The sequence below is a fragment of the Schistocerca serialis genome, chromosome 9 (assembly GCF_023864345.2).
Source record: "Schistocerca serialis cubense isolate TAMUIC-IGC-003099 chromosome 9, iqSchSeri2.2, whole genome shotgun sequence".
Taxonomy (NCBI): domain Eukaryota; kingdom Metazoa; phylum Arthropoda; class Insecta; order Orthoptera; family Acrididae; genus Schistocerca; species Schistocerca serialis.
The window spans coordinates 375,212,420-375,232,861 of NC_064646.1; the positions used below are offsets into that span (position 1 = coordinate 375,212,420).

The following is a 20,442-nucleotide window of genomic DNA, read 5'->3' on the forward strand; positions in this document are numbered from 1 at the left end:
GCCTAGAACCTCTCGGCCACAGCGGCCAGCAGCTATCACTTTGATACGATGGCGCGAGGTGAATACCATTGAGGAGTTTGCCATTATTTGTTAATTTACTGTTAAGTATTCTGAACTATGTAGAATTCACTCCTGATGGCAGAGTCGACATTTTAGTAATTTCTCATATTATTTGCAGTTTAAAAAGAGAATATTTAGTTCCGAAACTAATACTTTCTGGGCGTCCTCTCAGTAATCCGTACAATCTTTACACTGTTTTGAGGTCTGACTCAAGTAAAATAGCATATTTGAACATAAAACTACCAGCGTAAAAATGTTCCTATCTGAGCGGAAGAAAGGCGAATATGCTGTTGTTTAATAGACTGACTGAGTATTGGGGCAACAGCTGCCTCGCTGTATCTTACTCACTACATTAAAAAATTTTGCCAAAATTTTGGTGTAAAATTTTAGAGGTGCAAGGAAGGTGGAATGAGGCAGCTGGTGCCCCACTTTTCAGCCACAGTCTTTTAAATAGCAGCAAATTCGCCTGTTTCGTGCTCCAATAGGAGCATCTTTTCTCTGGTTCTCGCTCATATAAGAAGTTTATGGGTCAGTGAAATCTTGATAGTTTATATACATGAAATTTAAACAATGCAAAACTAATTTTACATTCACCATAGATCAGAAGTTACGTGTGCAAAATTTTTTCATGTTCTTCAATACTACAACATGCAGTTCCCACATAACTAACACGCTATGTAACGTATATCATCGTACTACGTCACTTTATAAACTACGTTTTCGGCTCACAACGGATTTTACGCATACGAGTAGGGTAACTTTGAACCTCTGTACCCCGGTAACGGATAAAGATACCAAGAAAATTTTCATCTAGATCGGCGTCTTAGGAATATATCGTAAAAATTACCCTCATTTGCTGTGCATACCCGTTTAGAATCTACGGCTCCCCAAGAATTTTTAAAAACGGAGAGATGGAACTTCTAGATAAATGCTTAAAGATAGAGAATATAACGTTAAAATTTGAGCGGTTTGCCGTTGTTAGTTTTTATTTAGATTTCGCCTCATACCGGATTTTACATGCGTATTTTACGTGTTCAATTAGGATAATCTGAACCTTTGTATCTCAGTAACAGATAAAGATATCAAGAAAAATCTCCATGTTTTTATGGGCATAACTGTGTTGGAATACTCGGCTCGGTTTTGGTGGGGAAAAAATTGTTGAAACCCTTTTTTGGAGCTTTCTAAGGAACCGCCCATGAGCTAATGGTGCCTCCTTAGGCCACTTAAACACCACAGCATACCACATCATGTCCAAAAAGAACCAATCGATTTGCTCCATTGCCCAAGCAGGAGGAAGTGTCTAAGATTTAAGCTATACTTTGGCCCTATACTGTTAGGTTAGGACAGTGACACTAAAACGCTCCTTCTATAGATTGTACAAATGGCCCGTGGCCCAAGAGATATCCAAAACCGTTGCCCCTACCTTTCTATCACCAATAGAACCCGAGGTATGAACTCCGGGAGAGTCCTGCTTTTACGGGCGGCGTTCTGGAACCTCTTAGGTGACACCTGCGAATCGATCTGAGAATTTATACGGGGTGGAGGTACGAGTGCAGATCACATCCGTAGGTCCAAAAACACCCTGTAGGTCGCCGTCCAAAGATATGAACCATAACGGCACGTTTCTTCGCTGGTTCGATCAGTAAGTGAGAAAGCGTCTCTAGCCGCTCGTCAAACTCCTGCTGCAGGTTCTACGAGGGAGGCGTTGGGCATCACGGAGAACGTTCTTTACCAGGAAAGTCAATCGTCTCACACATTCCTCGCGGAATGCCCACGACGGGAAAAATCAAAGGAACTGAAGCCCCTATGGAGAATCGCGAACAGTCCTTCTTCTAGCGCGCCATTCGCGAATGACGGAAACGACAAAGGTACACGAAGACCCTCCTCCACAAGCTGTAAGCTGGGTTCTGGAATATGGGTGATGTAGACAAACCTTTTTTTGCGTGCACTTTGCGACAGACTTCCAAAAAACGCAACTTACCCACAAACGTGTTATTTATTCCGATGACGCAACGTATTGTACTACCAGAGCTATTCCTGTATAAAATTATCGTCATCCTACACTGGATGAATAAAAGATATCTTCTTACAAGATAAATGCAACACACTTTCATTGTAAATGGGCTAGGGAATAATTTCTTCGGACGTAGCTCGCAAGTAAACAGCTCAGTTCAAACCTCGTGTTTGTTTGCACGCATGTCTTACTCAAGAATTTACTTAAGCCTGACCTTCATGACGCTGCTGTCAGTATTCTGTTTGTGGTTTCTTGTTAAAGCGCGTCACCGCCACCTCTTACTTGAAGATGTGTTGATACGCCCAAAAGTTGTTAGCTGAAGTATTCTCCAAACAGCAATCTCAGCGACACTTGAAGCTCTTTCAGAGAAAACTCATTTACATTCAGCTAACACAACTGCTTGTTGCGCAGTGGCTGGCACGTAAAAACAAGAAGGGTGAGACGGCATCTGAGTTCTCATGAGTCCGTTCTATCTTTAACTCAAAGCTTTGCACGCCAATAACAACGCGATTTGTTTGATCAATGGGAGTTATTTTTTGCTGCTTGGTAACCATTTGAAATTCATGTTTATCGCAGACTTTGCACTATAACGTGATAAAAAAAATTAATACGCTAGTGTGATGTTATCAGATGATTATTTATCAAAGTCGATCAGGACGACTTACAACAGACTCTTTGACTCTAACCTATATTGACAATACGTATCATTTTATACATAAGACATATTTGTAACAACAGCAGTACATTTATAATTGCTTCCTGATTCCATAGACACCGTACAATTCTTCTGAAGCTGTATTTTAGGATTCACGTAAGAAGTCCAAATCTCGAATGTTGAAACCAGTTAAATTCAGCACCCCATATTTCGCTACCATGAATTGATGATCTACAAAAATCTAAGGGACCAAACTGCTGAGGTCATCGGCCCTAGACTTACACACTACTTAAACTAGCTTATGCTAAGAACAACACACACACCCACGCCCGAGGGAGGATTCGAACATCCGGCGGGAGGGGCCTCCCAATCCGTGACATACCGCCTCTAACCGGGCGGCCACTCCGCGCGGAAACTGACCATCTATAACGACTACATACCATAATAGGATAGCATTTTTCGTGAAGGACCTACTGCATTGCGTAATTTAAAAAAATGTGTCAAGTATCAACGAGAGAATTTATGATGAAATATCAAAATTCAGTTATTGACTGTTCTGAAAAGTAATGTTCATTGACTCAATATCATAAAACAAATAACTGCAACCTAAACACTCAGGTGAATTATTATTAATTATATATTGATGACAAAATTTAATTCTCCAACCATTAAGATGAAACAGGGTACTTTGTGTACCATCGTTATTTCCCTCTCTTGGCGGATCCAGTTGCTGCTAAGCTTCCGTGTGAACTCGCTTCTCTCTATTTTTATCTTCATGATCTTTTTGCAAGATATACGTAGGGGGAGTAAGATATTGCTTATTTCAGAAGAAGAAAACTGATGTAAACTTGAAATTTACCATATGTCTGCTGAAATCAATTGAAAAATTTCACACAAATAAGACTATTTAAATAAGGAAACATTTTAATATCACACCTTTTTAAAACTAACTAAAAAGTATAACATAATTTCCCCTAGCTACATACAAATTCCTGAACCGTTACAGATGATTCTGAAAGTTTGTGCTTCTGAACTTTTAATAGCTCAGACAATACTTGTAAAATTCAAAACAAAAAACGTGGAGCACATGCAACAGCTAATACAAGGGCTATATTTTTTCAACTTCTGATCGGTCGTGAAATTAAACTCACAGTGAAAACCTGATGTAGCTTGCACTGATATACTGCACAGTGTCTTTAGTACGCCTATCGATTGGGTCACGTCAAACTTTTCATTTCTGAGCACATAGTGAGCGCATAAAGATCCCTGGAACATTAGCGTCTACCGCTAAGTGTGAAGTGCTTGCTGAAAGGTTCCGCCTAATATCACGCTACCACGTAAAGTAATTGTCATGAAATTTCCTTCTTCATGACAATGCTCAGCTGCACACTGCATGTGTAACGAAGATGCTCTGGCAGCGCTTTTGATGGGAAGAGCTTGTTCGCTCATCATATAACCCAAACTCGACTCCATTTGAGCTTCATCTCTTCACTCACATGAATCTCTGGCTGTGAAGACAGCATTTTGGTGCAGACAGTGAGCTTCAGACCAGTGTACGGAATTCGCGGATAGCACAGGTATTGGTATGTCTAACGCAAAACAGCGACTGTTTGCAGAAGTAGTTGGAACTTGTAGCTGAATGTTGCCAATCAATTTTTTTTATTTTATTTTCACCGTAGTTTCCATTTCACGACCAATCGCAGGTGGAAAAAGGAGCCTTCGTGGTAAGGAGCGTAGAGAGTATCTGTCATTGAGAAAAATCATACAACTATTCACATCAGTTTCAGTGCAATAAAAATTGAAATCCTTATGAGGCTACGACAAATTTTAGACAGTCCGTTTTAGAAACGTGTCATACTAAAAAGTTTTCTATCTTAGTTATTATTGTCTTTATATTCACGCGTTTTGCTTTGCTGCACAAAAGGACCTCTAGTGTTGCTCCAGTTCAACATGTGATATATAAATTATTTTCATTGGTATATTCTACTGTTATACTGAGGCCGTCTTTCTGCCCACATTATCCTCTTCTGCTGCTTATACACCTCTGTCGCATTCTTGTGCCACTGCTGCTTTCACAAGGGAAATTATTGTGAATGGAAACTTTTGCTACTATTCCCATGGCTTTGCATTCACTTTTCTCATGGATCACCGATTTTTCTCATATTTCGCACGACTGTATTACACAGTTCTATGTAAAAGATGCCGCATTAGTACGATGTGCTTCTCAAGCGTTTTCGAGAAATCGACCTTCAAGGTCTTACGAAGCTGTTAACACCATAAGAGGCCACTTGCTGTATAGCAGCCTCTTAGATAGAAAACTTGTCCGTTCTGTGTTCGAATTTCTTTATTCAATTTTTTCTCTAGTCTTTTCGCAGGTCAATTTCTAGTGTTTGCGGGTTGGATTAAATGCAGGGTCAGAAATTTTCTTCGCTCGGCGATCGGGTATTTGATTTGTCCTTATGATTTCATGTCATCTTCATCACAAACACGCACAAATCACCGAAGTGGAGCCTAATAGAAAGATTTGCACCAGGCGAACGAACAACGCCAGACATGTTCTCCCGTCAGATAATACCATAATACTGTTCCACCTTTTTTTCCCCTGACGTTTCACCAAACACTCGAGTGATGATTCTTCACACGCCGTTGAAGGTCTTGGTAACGGCTCCGTTTCAAAAGCATTCTAAATGCATCTTCGTATTGTACAGCAACACACGAGCGTCGTACTAATTAACAACTTGTTGGCTTATGGTATCGAAATAGAGCGGTCTGCAACACAACAAGTAAGAAAACAGGCAACCTCTGAACATTCCACAAATAGTGGGCACAGCTGCTTCCTATTGACGCTCCAGCAACAATACAAATAGAATGTGCATTATTCGCCTGCTAGGGCTGCACAGTGATGTGCACACGAATCTCTCGGTAAACAAATACCTCAGTAATACATTACCTCAATGTATCACGATGATGATTATTATTAATTCCTTTAAAAAAAACACATGGTTTATTGTACGCATACAACAACCCTCTTAGCTGGTTGCGTTCACGCTCAGTTCGATGGCTGGCGCTTCCATATATTTCTCGACAGGCTCGTAAAACTTTGAACCTCGATTCCTCAGAAATTTTTGAAAAACGCCTGTTACTGGGGCACCGTTTGTACTACCATCGTACGTTAATCAGCAAAATTGTTACCCGATGCGTACATACTTCCCTTGTGAGATACAGTAGGTGCGAAAGGTTGTTCGAGAGAGTTTTGGAAAGGACATGCGATGGAGAAGCTGACGAGGGGAACCCCGAACAAGATCTTGGAAAGCGAGGGAGGAAGCGTCGTGACATGAAGAGGAGGAATATTGTCCTGTTTACCCTTTGTCCTGTTAACCCTTCCCGTTACCCCTTGATGTGACAAATATGTGCCACTGAAGTAATAAGCAGTTTTGATGGCTGGAATGTCTATGTCCCATATCGGTCTGGTGTTGCCATCTAGTGAGAAGCTTTCGCAACTTGGAAAAAATAGTGCGGACCATGGGCTGGATGTATAGAAGGCTACGAATGACCGAGTGGTGTGGTATGTGTCTAGAGTTGATATAGCGCTTCCGTTTCAAGAAAATCTTCTGCGTTCCAAGAATGTCTGAAGTTTTGAAACACTTTTACACTAGTTGGTAATACTACGGGTATTTATATTTGTAATCAAGGCTTTCCCGTGACTACCACTACTATCGAATGAAACAACAAGTGTGCCGTTACCACATTTTATTTCAACGAAGTGTTTCAGAGGTTTAAAACATGAAAGGCTATCTTTGGTCCTTCCAGTTTCTATAAAGTTTGATGATGTATGTATTGTAATGCTACAGAGTTTGTGGTTACTGCAGACAGTACACAGGACACTCCAAAGTCGTAACACACACGTACGAGTATGTGGTGTTTTAATCCACATAAATACAGCTGCTGATTGAACCTGTAAAACGTGTCATGGAAATAAGCAGATTATGACGTACCAGTAAACTTGTTTCATTCGGTACGTGATATGTCAAAGCCATTGCCAAATTTTGTCTGAAAATATGTACATTTCACGCTTTTTATTGTAATGAGGATAAGTGTGTTTTGGTACTGATTACATATTATGGTTATAAATTGTCACTAGATACAAGAAAAATAAATAACTTCGACAATTCTAGGTACAAATGAGAAATGGACCTAGTTAGGTTCGTGGAAAACACGTATCCCGTGACACTGATTTTCAAAATTGATCAATTTAGTTTTTCCTTTTATTAGTGAACCCTTAATACTGACCATGGCGGAAGACAGCGTGTGATATTTTTTCATATATGTGCATAATGAGTTTTAACTACGGTTCAAGTGTGAAGGATGTGTAGGTTCAGTATAAGAGCGTCGAGTCGACCTCAAGTCTGGCTTGGTCGGAGTGCCTTAACAAATGCGTGAATTGCTCGAAATAAACCGTGACTGGCAGAAACCACGTCTCTGTATCTCATTATATCAAAATAACAGCATTTATTCCACAAGGAGGAGTGGCAAAACCGAACAAAACTAAAAATAAATCATTGTAATAGTGGAACGCTATGATATCTTTTAAAGAAAACCGCTTGCTCTCTCTACACTATAAATTGTTGGCGATTTCTTCAAAGTTACCATCCATGCGTTAACTCAAGCGATGCACAGAAGTGACAGAATATGTAAATTATAATAGTCTGTTGGGGATTTAAAAGCTGATCTTCCGGACTACGCGTCCAGTGTTTTCAACTTTGCACCACATCTGTCGCAGGTACAGGGAGCTCGTGCTCTAGTGGTAAAGCGCATGCCTCGAAACCGACAATTAGCTTGATCGAATACCGGGTGGACCACGGAAATGCTCAGTCTACGATTTTAATCTAGCCTTCAAATCTCAGCTTTTGGAGAGTCATCAGGAATGACACAGGGTTTGGATTTCACCTTGAAGTATAACCGCAATTTCTCAAGATGGATAACTGGGGAAAAGATATGTGGCGTCCGCTTAAAAGATTTTCACCCGACCGTTGAGCTACTCAAAAATATCCCTGTAGGAGATCAGCTGCAGCCATGGCTATCAGGTTCTTAAGGTATAAAGTTAAAACAAACGTGTACCAATGGATTGAAGTACTCACAAGAAGCAACAGTAACAGCGCCAACAAAAAAAGGAATGAGTATGCACCACCATAAATAGTGTTAGACGGACGCATATACCGTGTCTATATTGGACATACCCTAATCACTGCTTTTTGGCTGGTAATATGAACAGTCCACTTGTTGCTAAATTATTTGTTTGGAATTTAATACAGAGTATTAGAGTATTAGGATTTAATACAGCGTGTCGTGTCAAATGATTTCAAACGTAGCATTGGCGTTCAACTGGTGAAGTTCCAGTCCAGATTAGCACCAGTATTACGGCTGAAGTCCTCTGATACTCCGATGATGGCGTATGTCAGAAATGCGTAAATAAATAAAGCTTTAACAATAAGTGGACTCTTGTTATTAGCGGCCATTAAGCGGTGACGTGCTCAGTATTCATAAAATGCTAACAGGTCTCCTACGCGACTGGATCTCCCAGAAGAAGGAACTGAATGGTATGAGACGAATTTTAAAAGGTGTCAAATAGTACAAGAGAAAAATTAATGTGAATGCAAAAACATCTGCAATGGGTATATTATGTGATAGAAAGCGCACGAAACTGTGACATAATCCATTCGAGGATTATTCCAAGCTAGAGGACGTTATTGTTATAGGACTATGCACGAACATAAACGCGAAGTATATCAGATAACTAAGGCTGCTACAGATGCAAATCAACATCACATACAATTAACATGCTTTTGTGCATTATGTACAACTAATTGGATTGTAATCACCGTATATTGAAAGAAAATGAAAAGTTGGAAGTCATTGGTTTATTACGGTTTCTTCCTTCTTTATTCTGTGCACAATCGGTTTCACACTTAAACACCCGTTTTCAGGTGGCTGCATCCACATATTAAACACTGCATGTTGTTAGCACCATTCCATCTACCATTAAAGTGTATGCCGGTTATTGACCTGGAAATTCTAGTTGATTTTCTCTATATTTAATGTGAAGAATTGATCGGCCATCAAAGAGCTTATAGTAATTCATTTTCACACAGACTGTTTGTGTCTTTCATATGAGAGAACTTCACAATCATTAACTCGCAATTTTAAGTTTCGAAATCGTAAGGCAATTGCACATGTGGTGCAAAAGTAACATTTTTATGTACGTAGACCGAAGCGGCGAGTGAGGATTTGTACCAAGACAGGGAATTGAACCAAGGTCTCCTGCTTATAAGAGAGGTGCGTTTGCCGCTAAGCCACCTCGCCGCAATGGTTCATACAACTGCACGTATTACAGTAATCCAAATTCCCCGTTACACACGAACAGAATTGGCGAGGCTCTCCATGTACTGGAATAGCACCTCAGTATCAAACGTAAATGGGGGATAAAGCCTGAAACCCAGCAGCAGGTACTTATACGAATGAAATGACAGAGTTTCAGAGATTTTACTGGTTTCATACAGATATGATTTTATTTATACAGACTGAGGCGTCGAGTGCAAATCTGTATGAGACCAGTATAGTTTCTGAAACTGTCTCATTTGATTAATATTTTTTATATTGACGCTAAAGCACATTTCTAACGTTTATTTTCCTGAAAACTGAGTGACTGAATCTCGTGTGCTTTCACGTCAAAGACGCAAATGCTACGGGCGAAGATAATCGTTTTACCCTATTCGATGAGCAAACAGTTCTGCATATTAAATAATACCTCGGAAGGCAACGGGAAATTCCGAGTCAAAGGGCAGAGTATGATAACGTAGTTTCTCGCACGCTATATTCTAGGATAAATGTTCCTCGGTTTTACATGATGCATCAACTTCTTTCCCCAGTATCTTCGTACTAATATGTTGTTTCCTATCTTCGTACGTAGTTGGGCAACTGATGTCATGGAGATGTTCGAACTCCATGCGTTCCAAGAGTTTGTCATATCTGTGATGAGGGAAGATCAGCAGCGACGTTAATTCCATAGAGGCTAGCTAACTCACCTTTTTTCTCTGCAGAATATCAGCATTGAGCCTGACCAAAGTAATTCTACCGGTTTTTTTACTCCCAGTATACTGAACTCTGGATCTCTTTTATTTACGGTACCCAGTAAGAGGCAGCGTTGGTCTCAGTATTTTCAGCATTCAAAAAATTTCTCTTGAATGATGTAGCACTTACATTGGTCACTCTGTAAGTACGACTTCAGAACGCTGCAAACGCCACCGACGCCATATCAGATATCGCCACATTGACAGATCTCTGTTGTCGAATAGAACCTCGCAAATGAACATATGATTATGTTCGATGAAACGAAAATCCTATCCGACGCATCTATCTACTGGAATTCTATCATCAAAGAAGCCGCTGGGATAAGAATGATCAACTAGAACCGGGACTGTGGATGTATCCATAGCAAAACACGGCGTCGTGCAGTCGATCATGAAAGGTTACAGAGGTATAATCTGAGTGGTGTACCAAATAATGAAAACAGCATCGCTACTGATGCTAATCCGTCACAGACATCGAAGTAATCTCCAGCATCGTAAGGAAATTCAGTGGCTTTGTGACGTCTCCTTGACAGTTCAGATAACTACGTACAAAAGTATCAAATGGACTATTAGTACGACAATTAATCCTGTGGACGAAGAAGTCATTGAATTCTTGAGGATACAGACAAACGTGACATGGCCAGAAAACAGAGAAATATTCATCCAAAAACCAGAATACACTTCAACAACAGATAGATTATTGATAACGACATGCAGAGCTTAATACTTGCAATCATCTAAAGATGGATATACAGGGTGAATCACATTAAAAATCGTACTTATTTTATTTCGTCAACGGTTCAGGTTATTGAAACAGAGTTTTCGGAAAATGAGAAAATGGTAGTACGCAGAGGAACAAGTTATTTTTTCCCATCAACCCATTCCAAAATGGAGAGACTTACTGTTTTAACGGTATTCGAAAGTTCTTGAAAACGAAAGTGTGATTTTATAACGGTTGTAGATGCTGCAAAACTGTTTCGCAAAAGTATCCGAGAAATCTGCTCAAATAATAAGACAAGGCGGCCGTGACTGTGATGCAAATATCAGCAAATGGGGCTCTCATACCAGGCTTTGTCGATGATCAAGTTTCGTCTGTTTGTGTTTCCACAAAATCTGTTACTTAAATCTTAAAATGTACACACCTTTCAATTAAAACTATTTCTTATGTATTTGGCTTCCGTAGTTCCATTTCAAGGCATGTTACAAAAATTGCTAGCAACCACCAACTAGAGGGTATTATCTTTGACACATTTTATTGTTTCTTACCACCACTAGCTGAGAACATTTTGGACACCAGAGGACTGCATTGTATCACACAATGAACTTTTAATGCAATGTTTCGTGTTACAAGGGAAAAAATTAATCCTTCACAACAACAAGGACTCATTCAACAGGCCTTTAAACGTATTCAAATTCAAATGGTCCAAATGGCGCTGAGCACTATGGGACTTAACATCCGAGGCCATCAGTCCCCTAGAACTTATAAGTACTTAAACCTAACTAACCTAAGGGCATTACACACATCCATGCCCGAGGCAGAATTCGAACCTGCGACCGTAGCAGTCGCGCGAATCCGGACTGAAGCGCCTAGAACCGCTCGGCCACCGCGGCCGGCCTTTCAAAGTATTCAACAGCTCGTCAACAGTTCGTTTTGTAGATGCAACGCAGCCGTCTGATGCTAAAATTTCGAAAACGGTAGTGCAAAGGAACGATGAAATGTGTTTAAGGATAATTTCACCAAGTTCGTAGCTGTTTTTATAGGATGCCGTTGAAATCGTTTGCTGTGTCCCTTCCGATACCCTAGAAGTTAGCATGCAGCTGATCCTGTACCTATGTCGTGCAAAGTAGATCCAGTCAGAAATACGTGTTTCACTAGTAGTGTAGACCCGTCTTAATGTTGCAGACATTGACAGAGACTGGCACTGGAGACACAATTGGCAGTGTTTACAACACAGCAGCCGATTCCGACCAGTCTCACCTTTCAGTTTTGGTTAATTCTCGGATACTTTTTGTAATAGTTTCGATTACATCATCAGCAAACGTAATACCACTGGACTGGTGTTTCCAAAAGATCTAGAATTAAAATAGTACATCGTTCCATTAAAAAAAAGATACGTCCTTCAGTATCTCGGTTGATACAGTTGTTAACAGGATTACCCGTGAACCCGTTCCTTAGTATCATATGCCGGAAAAACAGATTAAATCTTACATTAAGCAGAAAAAACAACTATCCAGTGTTAATAACGCTATTTGTTAGTGATAAACAGCGCCGTCGCCGGTTTCGAACAGACAGGTCGTCCTACGACGGCTGTTCACATTTGAAATTACATTTTGATATACATGTCATGTTGGGTGCTTGTGAGGAAAATCCCTTAGAGTGGTGGAATTTTGAACACAATCGGCAAACATCGCATGCATATCGTACGGTAATACCAAATGTGAACAGTCGCCTTGCAATTGACCTGTCTGCCCGAAAACAGTAGACGGTGCTACTTGTCCATAACAAATAGCATAAATAACATTTGCTGGCGGCTGTTCTCATTTTACTGTAAGAATTAACCTGCGATTTTTTGTCACGTATCCACGGTCTCACCATGTCAATCTTAGACAAAGCACCACTTACCGAAAGGCAAAGTTCGATACCCTGAGTCGGTGACTAGGTAAAAGGGGTTGAAGTTTCATCCTGCTCGTGCCTGAAGCCGGTTAAGGATTCAGCAAAGAGGCAAACTATTCAGGTCTTCAGGCTTCCGTGATCGTTGTCATCGAAGGTAAAATGTTCGGGAGTGTTAGGCCTCATTATCTCCTTGTTCAATTTCTTCTTACACAATCGGGGTTTCGATCCCCTTGCTGAAATATTTTTCACAACATTTTTGTGTTCCTGATTAATTGAATACTGTCCAAGAGCAGTGCTCCATTCACTTATAAAAGGGAGTTTTTCCGTTTTTGTGAGAAAAAAATGGGGTTAAGTTACCGTTCGTTTCTAGAATCGCCAACCACAAAAGCAGAAATATTCGGAGAATGGGTATGAAGATCATTACTTCAGTAAGAACAAAGTAAAATAAATGACTGTAGCAAAATGAATACAGGACAGCAAAACAACTGAATAAAGAGCATGAAATTCAAAAGCAGTTAAAACAAATTCTGAAATTTGCAGTAGCGGAGAGGTATAAATCAGAAAAACGTAAAAGTGCTAGCCAACGAATGCAACTTTTATAGAAGGAAAGTCGGAGGAAGGTTGGAGATTTGTAAAAACAAATATTACACCAGTGTAAGCTAGCGACCCACAGTCTTGTCTGACGTAAAGGTAATAGATCATACAGGGTGAACCAAATCGTTACCAACAAAATTTCGGAGATTATGTATCGATATTTTCCGAGTGTTTTGGTGTAATGGACCCGTGACTTCCCGTGGCTCGTTACAGAATAATCACATTTCGATCAATTTGTTGCCCTCATTTATCTCCGTATCTGCACTGCACTGAAAATATCTGCATAACACTGCAAATGTCGACGACAAGAAACGTCAGTCTTGTTCGAAAACACTTGATCCATTAACTCAGGGTACTTGCTGTTGACAAGAGTAAAGTAACTCTTTACTCTTCGATCTCTCGAGAGTTTATTCAGCATTGGTGGGTTCTGCAGATGTTTCTGAGATTAGCCTTGACATACAGACAGAAAAATTCGGCGTTGGACTTGAACTCATCATAATTCCGCCATGTTGCGCGAAATATTTATAAATTATTGTAGCTGGTGGCTCAGGAGGAATGGTCAATATTCGGGGAAGTGGCTGGAAAGATCATTCGAAGCAAACAAGTCTTGAAAACATAGGCTGTAAAATGCAAACGTTAAGAGCTATGAGCACTTCCTCGTCTCCGGTAGTGCTAAGCATATCTCTACTGCTGCAAGTACTTTGCTTTCCATGTTTTGGGAGGAGGTAGTACGGACTAAACAGGAAAAAAGCTGTCTAGTAAACATGGACTTTAAAATGCACACTTTAAGGGCTATAAGCACTTGTTCAGTAGAAGAGATGTGTGAAGGTGAACGAGTGCTCATAGCGCTAGTTTAGAGGCGATGTTTACTGATCATTTTTTTCTTGTTTTGGTCCATACTATCAGCTCTCAAAATACGGAGGGCAAAGAATGCGCAGTAGAATAGATTTGTTTCACAGTAACAAAGATAAAGAAGTTCTCATAGCTCTTAAGGTCTGTATTTTAGGGTCCATATTTATTAGACTTCTTTGCTTTAAATAATCGGTTCTGTCATATCCCTGAATATTGACCATTCCTGTTGGCACACCCAGTACACAAAAATATTACTCATGAGTAGTGAAAATCATATCTAAATGTTTACGGTAGTTTCTTAGATTAGCTTTCACACGCAGACAGAAAACCGCGGCGCGGGACTTCATTAATCATAGTCTAATCATTTTGCAGGAAGTATTGATTAAATCTGTACAGAAATATCCCTTATGAATCATTCTGTCTATAAGTGAAAACTGTATCAAAATTTCTATAGTACCTCCTAAGATTAGGCTTCATACACAAACAGAAAAACGTGCAGGGGAGTTTAGTTTTGTAATATGTGTAGATGACTGCTACAGGGTTCCACCCCGTCGCTTCCAGTCGTGAAGGAAGTATATATATATATATATATATATATATATATATATATATATATATGTGTGTGTGTGTGTGTGTGTGTGTGTGTGTGTGTGTGTTCTCCCAGACATGTCTGAAAAAATATAAATGTTTGATCCAGCATCCATTATGAATTTAGATACAAAGGAATTACAGACATTGGCTGCGAGCTGGCACTGATTAAAATCAATGGGGACTGCTGAAAATTTATGCTGGACCGTGATTTGAACCCTGGTCTTTTACAAGGCAGATGCTATGACCACTGAGCATCCGGACACAGTGGTCATTCCAACTGTACGGAGTACAAATTTTCAATTACTAGCGTAGTGCTCCGCGGACATTATCCTCGTTGCTTGTGGCATTTCGCCGATTCCCCTAAGAGTTCTATCCCGGTGTCCGGATGACTCAGTGGCTACAGAATCTGCAGTGAACAGGAGACCCGTATTCGAATCCCGGTCTGGAGCAAAATTTCAGCTTCCCTACATTTCAGTCAGTGCCCGCTCGCAGCCAGTGTCTGTAACTCTTTTGTGTCTTTCGTGAAGGAAGTAAATACGCGGCGACGGTGCTCGAGGAACACACAAAACTATTACGGCACCAAAAGAAGGTATTAATAAACGATTCCTTGAAGGGCCCGGGTTCGGTTGCAGGCCGTGTAGCAGATTTTCTCCGCTCGGGATTACGTGTTGTATTGTCCTTATGTTCGTATCGTTATTAATGACACGGAAGTCGCCTCCAAACAACTGTCGTATCGTCTTATCAGTACTACTAAGGTGGCTGCATGGGCACGAACAGAAAGCCAAAAACTAAAATAAAAAAATGGCTCTAAAATGGTTCAAATGGCTCTGAGCACTATGGGACTTAACATCTGAGGTCATCAGTCCCCTAGAACTTAGAACTACTGTTTAAGTAGGACATCACACACATCCATGACCGAGGCAGGATTCGAACCTGCGACCGTAGCAGTCGCGCGGTTCCGGACTGAAGCGCCTAGAACCGCTCGGCCACCGCTCCCGGCAATAAAAAATGAATAAATAAACATTCCCCCTATCTCGATCTGCCTGTTCTGCTGCCTAAGCAATGAAGATGGACCACCAATAGTGACGGCAAAAATTTGGCTCAGTAACTCCACTTCTCGAAAACAAGCGAGGCAAAACTTTCTGGTACAACTGCTCTTTGACATTCAGTTATCCGGAAACACCAAAAGATCCTTGAGAAGATCCCAGCGGAGGGATGGAAACATCGATAGTGTGAGAAGATAGTGAAGAATATGACGCGAGCTCACAGCCTAGAGGACCAGAGCAGCAAATCCCTACGAGACAGTGGCTGAGTTACGATATCCTGCGACTGTTTGCCGTGGCTGGGTGAGAGGGGGCTGCGAACTCACGGAGCTGTGCTGGGGCGGCTGCAGCTGCGCCGAGCGCCAGTAGGAAAGCGGCGGCGACGGCGGCGGCGGAGGCGGCTCCAGGCGTGCGTGTGGCCATGGCGCGGGTTGCAGATCTGTGCGCCCCGGGCGCGTCGCGCGCGCTTTTATAAGTTGCTCGCGCGCTGCGAGGTCTCAAGGTGACTCCGCCGCAGCGTCTTATGGTGCTGCGGCCAATCGAGGCGCGCCGCCGCCTTCCGTGGCTTCCACCGAGCCCCGGACCTCATCCTTCATCGTGCTCCTCGGCACTTGGTGTCTGCAGGTCAATGTCACTAACGCCCGGCGGTTGCGGCAAACGTAACCTGCTGCGTTAGCTCAGCTCCAAAAGCTGTGGTGTTGCTGCAGGAAAACGAGCTTCGCTAAAACAGTCGCAGTCGTGCCCTTTCCTCTCGTCCTTGGTTTATCATGTGATCGTTATACAGAGGGGTCCAAAAAAATGTATCCACTGTTTAAAAGTCCATCACTGGCAAACTAATTGTGGTGTGCGTACTGTAAGACCTTCGGTACACACACCATCAGATTATTTGACTTGTCGCTCTAACGAAGTAGGCGAGTGTCAGCAATATGTCTCGTGGTCTTATCGTGGCGTGTTTATCTTCTGCCGTTAGGTCAGATGATAGAAATGCCACTTGACAACTTAGAGTATCAGATTGACGGTGACCAACCTTAAACAGAACTTGATTAATTTTCACACACATTTATTAAAATAATAATAATCATAAATCTTACTTAACTTGATTCTCGGTGCTATTTACAATTGACAATCTGAAGTTCCTTTGGTCTTGGTATGTTAACCTTATTCTCACATATCTCTGATACTTGACAAAGTGTCTATACATTTCTCTTCATGGCTATGTACAGGAATATGATAATCTTATTAGGGCAGACTGAAACTTGACTATAGACTATTGCAGACTGGTGCAGACTGACTAATCGGAGATCTGTACACTCGTTATAATACCTCGCGCGTTCAGGTATCACTGCGCGAGTGTGTTCTTCGAGGAGAAAAGGTTCTACGTTAGCAGCAATCTCATTGGCTCCGTTACGTATTAATACGCGGATCGGCGGAAGCAGAATTTGGTCCGTCTCTAAGACGGCGCCATATCGTAGTGCGGAGACGGACGAGCGCTGCGCCTGCACTGTTGTGCTTAGCGGGGCGCGCTCTAGTGGGAAAGTTGTGTACGCGCTGACTACGCGGAACTACGAACACAACACTAATTGACGGAGCTGTCTCACTTTTGGTAAAAGTGTAGCTTAAAGTCCAACTTAAAGGTATCACTGTAGGTGTTCGAAATGGACACCAGTAACATATACACACAAACGATGGCGCCAAACTGCAGCACGAACTACTGACTGCAACGTGTTCAGTTGGATATTTGCACATGAATGTATGATGGATTCTCGAAGTTCATCCAATCTGCGTGGCTTTTGTCGATAAACGACGTCCTTTAGTGTTCCCCACAGGTAAAAGTCCAGAGGAGATAGGTCTGGGGAACGTGGTGGATACTCCACAGCACCTCTACGGCCTATCCATCTTCCACCGGCACAGTTACCGGTGAGGTGTACCTTCAGAAGCTTCAGACATCCATTTTACCTGCCATCCGAGACTTGTATGGAGACGGAAGAATTTACTTTCAACAAAATGGTGTCCCAGCCCACTACCAAAACCCTGTCAGGGCGTATCTCGACGAAAATCTACCAGGAAGATGGATAGGCCGTAGAGGTGCTGTGGAGTATTCACCACGTTCCCCAGATCTAACTCCTCTGGACTTTTACCTGTGGGGAGCACTAAAGGACGTCGTTTATCAACAAAAGCCACGCACATTGGATGAACTTCGAGAATCCATCGTACATTCATGTGCAAATATGCAACTGAACACGTAGCAGTCAGTAGTTGTGCTGCAGTTCGGCGACATCGTTTGTGTGTGGATGTTAATGGTGCCCATTTCGAACACCTGCAGTGATACCTTTAAGTCGGACTTTAAGCTACACTTTCACCAAAAATGAGACAACTCCGTCAATTATTTTGCCAGTTACGGACTTTTAAACAGTGGATACATTTTTTTGGACCCCTCTGTATACAATGACGGAAAAAAGTCGCAACAACAAAAAATAATCTCGATAAGTAATGAGATTTCGCGAATTCATCTTTGTAGGTAACATATCATCGCAAGATCACAGATTAATGTAAGCGCGAGTAAGCCATTGCTGAAACGTTGGTACAGTAATGAGTGGTATAACCACCAGAATGTTAAATATAAGCATGCAGATTGTAACACCCCAATTACAGAAGCCCTAATAAACAACACCTTGTTGTAAAAGAAGTAGGGAAATTACTCATCCTGACAGTGACGGCAGCTACTGACGACAAAATTTACACTTGTGATAATTTGATCAACAGGAATGTCACGTGAATAATAATACAAGGTGTCCACAATGAAACTCCAACATTTGAACTCATAAAATCTGAGAGGAAACACAATTTACTGACGGACAAATACAGGGAAATCATACAGCAGCTCATCGAGTTTTCATACACAGGTGTACGGTTCAATACACTTGAACATGGGCGCCACGGGTAGCGCGAAGAATATGAAGTCTACAGGGTGTTACAAAAAGGTACGGCCAAACTTTCAGGAAACATTTCTCACACACAAATAAAGAAAATATGTTATGTGGACATGTGTCCGGAAACGCTTAATTTCCATGTTAGAGCTCATTTTAGTTCCGTCAGTATGTTCTTCCACCTACGCTCAATAGAGTACGTTATCATGATTTCATACGGGACACTCTATCTGTGCTGCTAGAACATGTGCCTTTACAAGTACGACACTGCATGTGGTTCATGCACGATGGAGCTCCTGCACATTTCAGTCGAAGTGTTCGTACGCTTCTCAACAACAGATTCGGTGACCGATGGATTGGTAGAGGCGGACCAATTCCATGGCCTCCACGCTCTCTTGACCTCAACCCTCTTCACTTTCATTTATGGGGGCATTTCAAAGCTATTGTCTACGCTGCCCCGGTACCAAATGTAGAGACTCTTCGTGCTCGTATTTTGGACGGCTGTAATACAATACGCCATTCTCCAGGGCTGCATCAGCGCATCGGGGATTCCATGGGACGGAGGGTGGATGCATGTATCCTCGCTAACGGAGGACATTTCCTGTAACAAAGTGTTTCAAGTCACGCTGGTACGTTCTGTTGCTGTGTGATTTGAAGAGAACTGTAACATGGAAAGTAAGCGTTTCCGGACGCATGTCCACATAACATATTTTCTTTCTTTGTGTTTCCTGAAAGTTTGGCCGTACCTTTTTGTAACACCCTGTATAATCGATTTCGTGCCATGTGTTGCGGAGCATCTGTTCTGTGACAGAGTTGATGACAATTCTTATGCGCTGTTTCAGGTCTTGCAGGTCCTTTACTGGTGTAGCGTATACCCGGTCTTTCACATAACACCACAAGAAAAAATCGAGAGGGGTTATGTCGGGCGAACGTGGCGGCCAAGGAATTGGACCTCCACGGCCAATTCATCGCTGCGGGAATGTGTCATTTAAAAATTGTCGAACATCAAGGCTCCAATGGGGTGGTGCACCGTCCTGTTGAAACATCACATTTGGCTGCAGATCTGTTATCTGTGGCACGGCAAATTGTTCCAACATGTCCAGGTAGATGGCTCCATCCACAGTCGGCTCCTTAAAGAAAAACATCCCAACAATGCGATTTATCATCAAATCACACCACACATTAACTTTCGGACTGTCGCGCTTGTGTTCCCTAGGCGCATGTGGATTTTCGGACCCCCAGATTCGCACATTGTGACTATTGACAGCCCCTGACACGTGAAAGGTTGCCTCGTCAGTAAACATCCCGCGTGATAAAAATGTCTCGTCCGCGGCAATGTGATCTAACATGACACATGCAAATTCTTCTCGCTTTGGTCGATCATTAGGCTTGATATCTTGCACCACCTGCACTTTATATGCGTACAAATGTAATCACTGATGAAGAACTTTGTGCACTGTTGAACGTTTCATACGAAGTTCTCGTGCTGCCTGTCGCACTGACTTCTGTGGACTTTGTTCGAATGACCGCCGCACTTGTTCCACATGACGTTCGCTGTCCCAGGCTTACCACCACGATGCCCTTTCGCAACATTCCCAGTAGACAAAAAACTGATCACACGACTTCTTTATAGTCTTGAACGACGGGGGCGCTTTGTTGTAAACTTGACGAAAGTTTCTTTGCACTTGGGTCGCCAATTTTGTCTCTGCATACCACCAGACCACTTCTGCACGCTCCTTCATATCCTCCATTTTGCTAAAACAATTGATTGCAGCTCCACTACGGCCACTTGGCGTATCAAATTCGCACACCACAAACTTGTTGAGTTGCTCTGTCTGCCTCTTCAGGATTCACAGGTCCACCATCTGAAATGAGAAAGATATAGTATATTAAAACGTTGGAGTCTTATTGCGGACACCCTGTATTTATGATGAAATAGAGACTGAATTAAAGAATCTGATAAAA

General features: G+C 41.9%; 1 protein-coding gene across 1 annotated transcript in view; it reads right to left on the reverse strand.

The window, feature by feature from the left end:
* Window positions 1-16,107, reverse strand: part of LOC126418806 (protein takeout-like) — a 52,682-nt gene extending 36,575 nt beyond the window's left edge. Inside the window, exon 1 of the mRNA XM_050085743.1 lies at window positions 15,877-16,107. Coding sequence (XP_049941700.1) covers window positions 15,877-15,973 — 97 coding nt within the window. The 5' untranslated portion in view covers window positions 15,974-16,107. The remainder of the gene's footprint in view (window positions 1-15,876) is intronic.
* Between the last annotated feature and the right edge of the window lie 4,335 nt (window positions 16,108-20,442).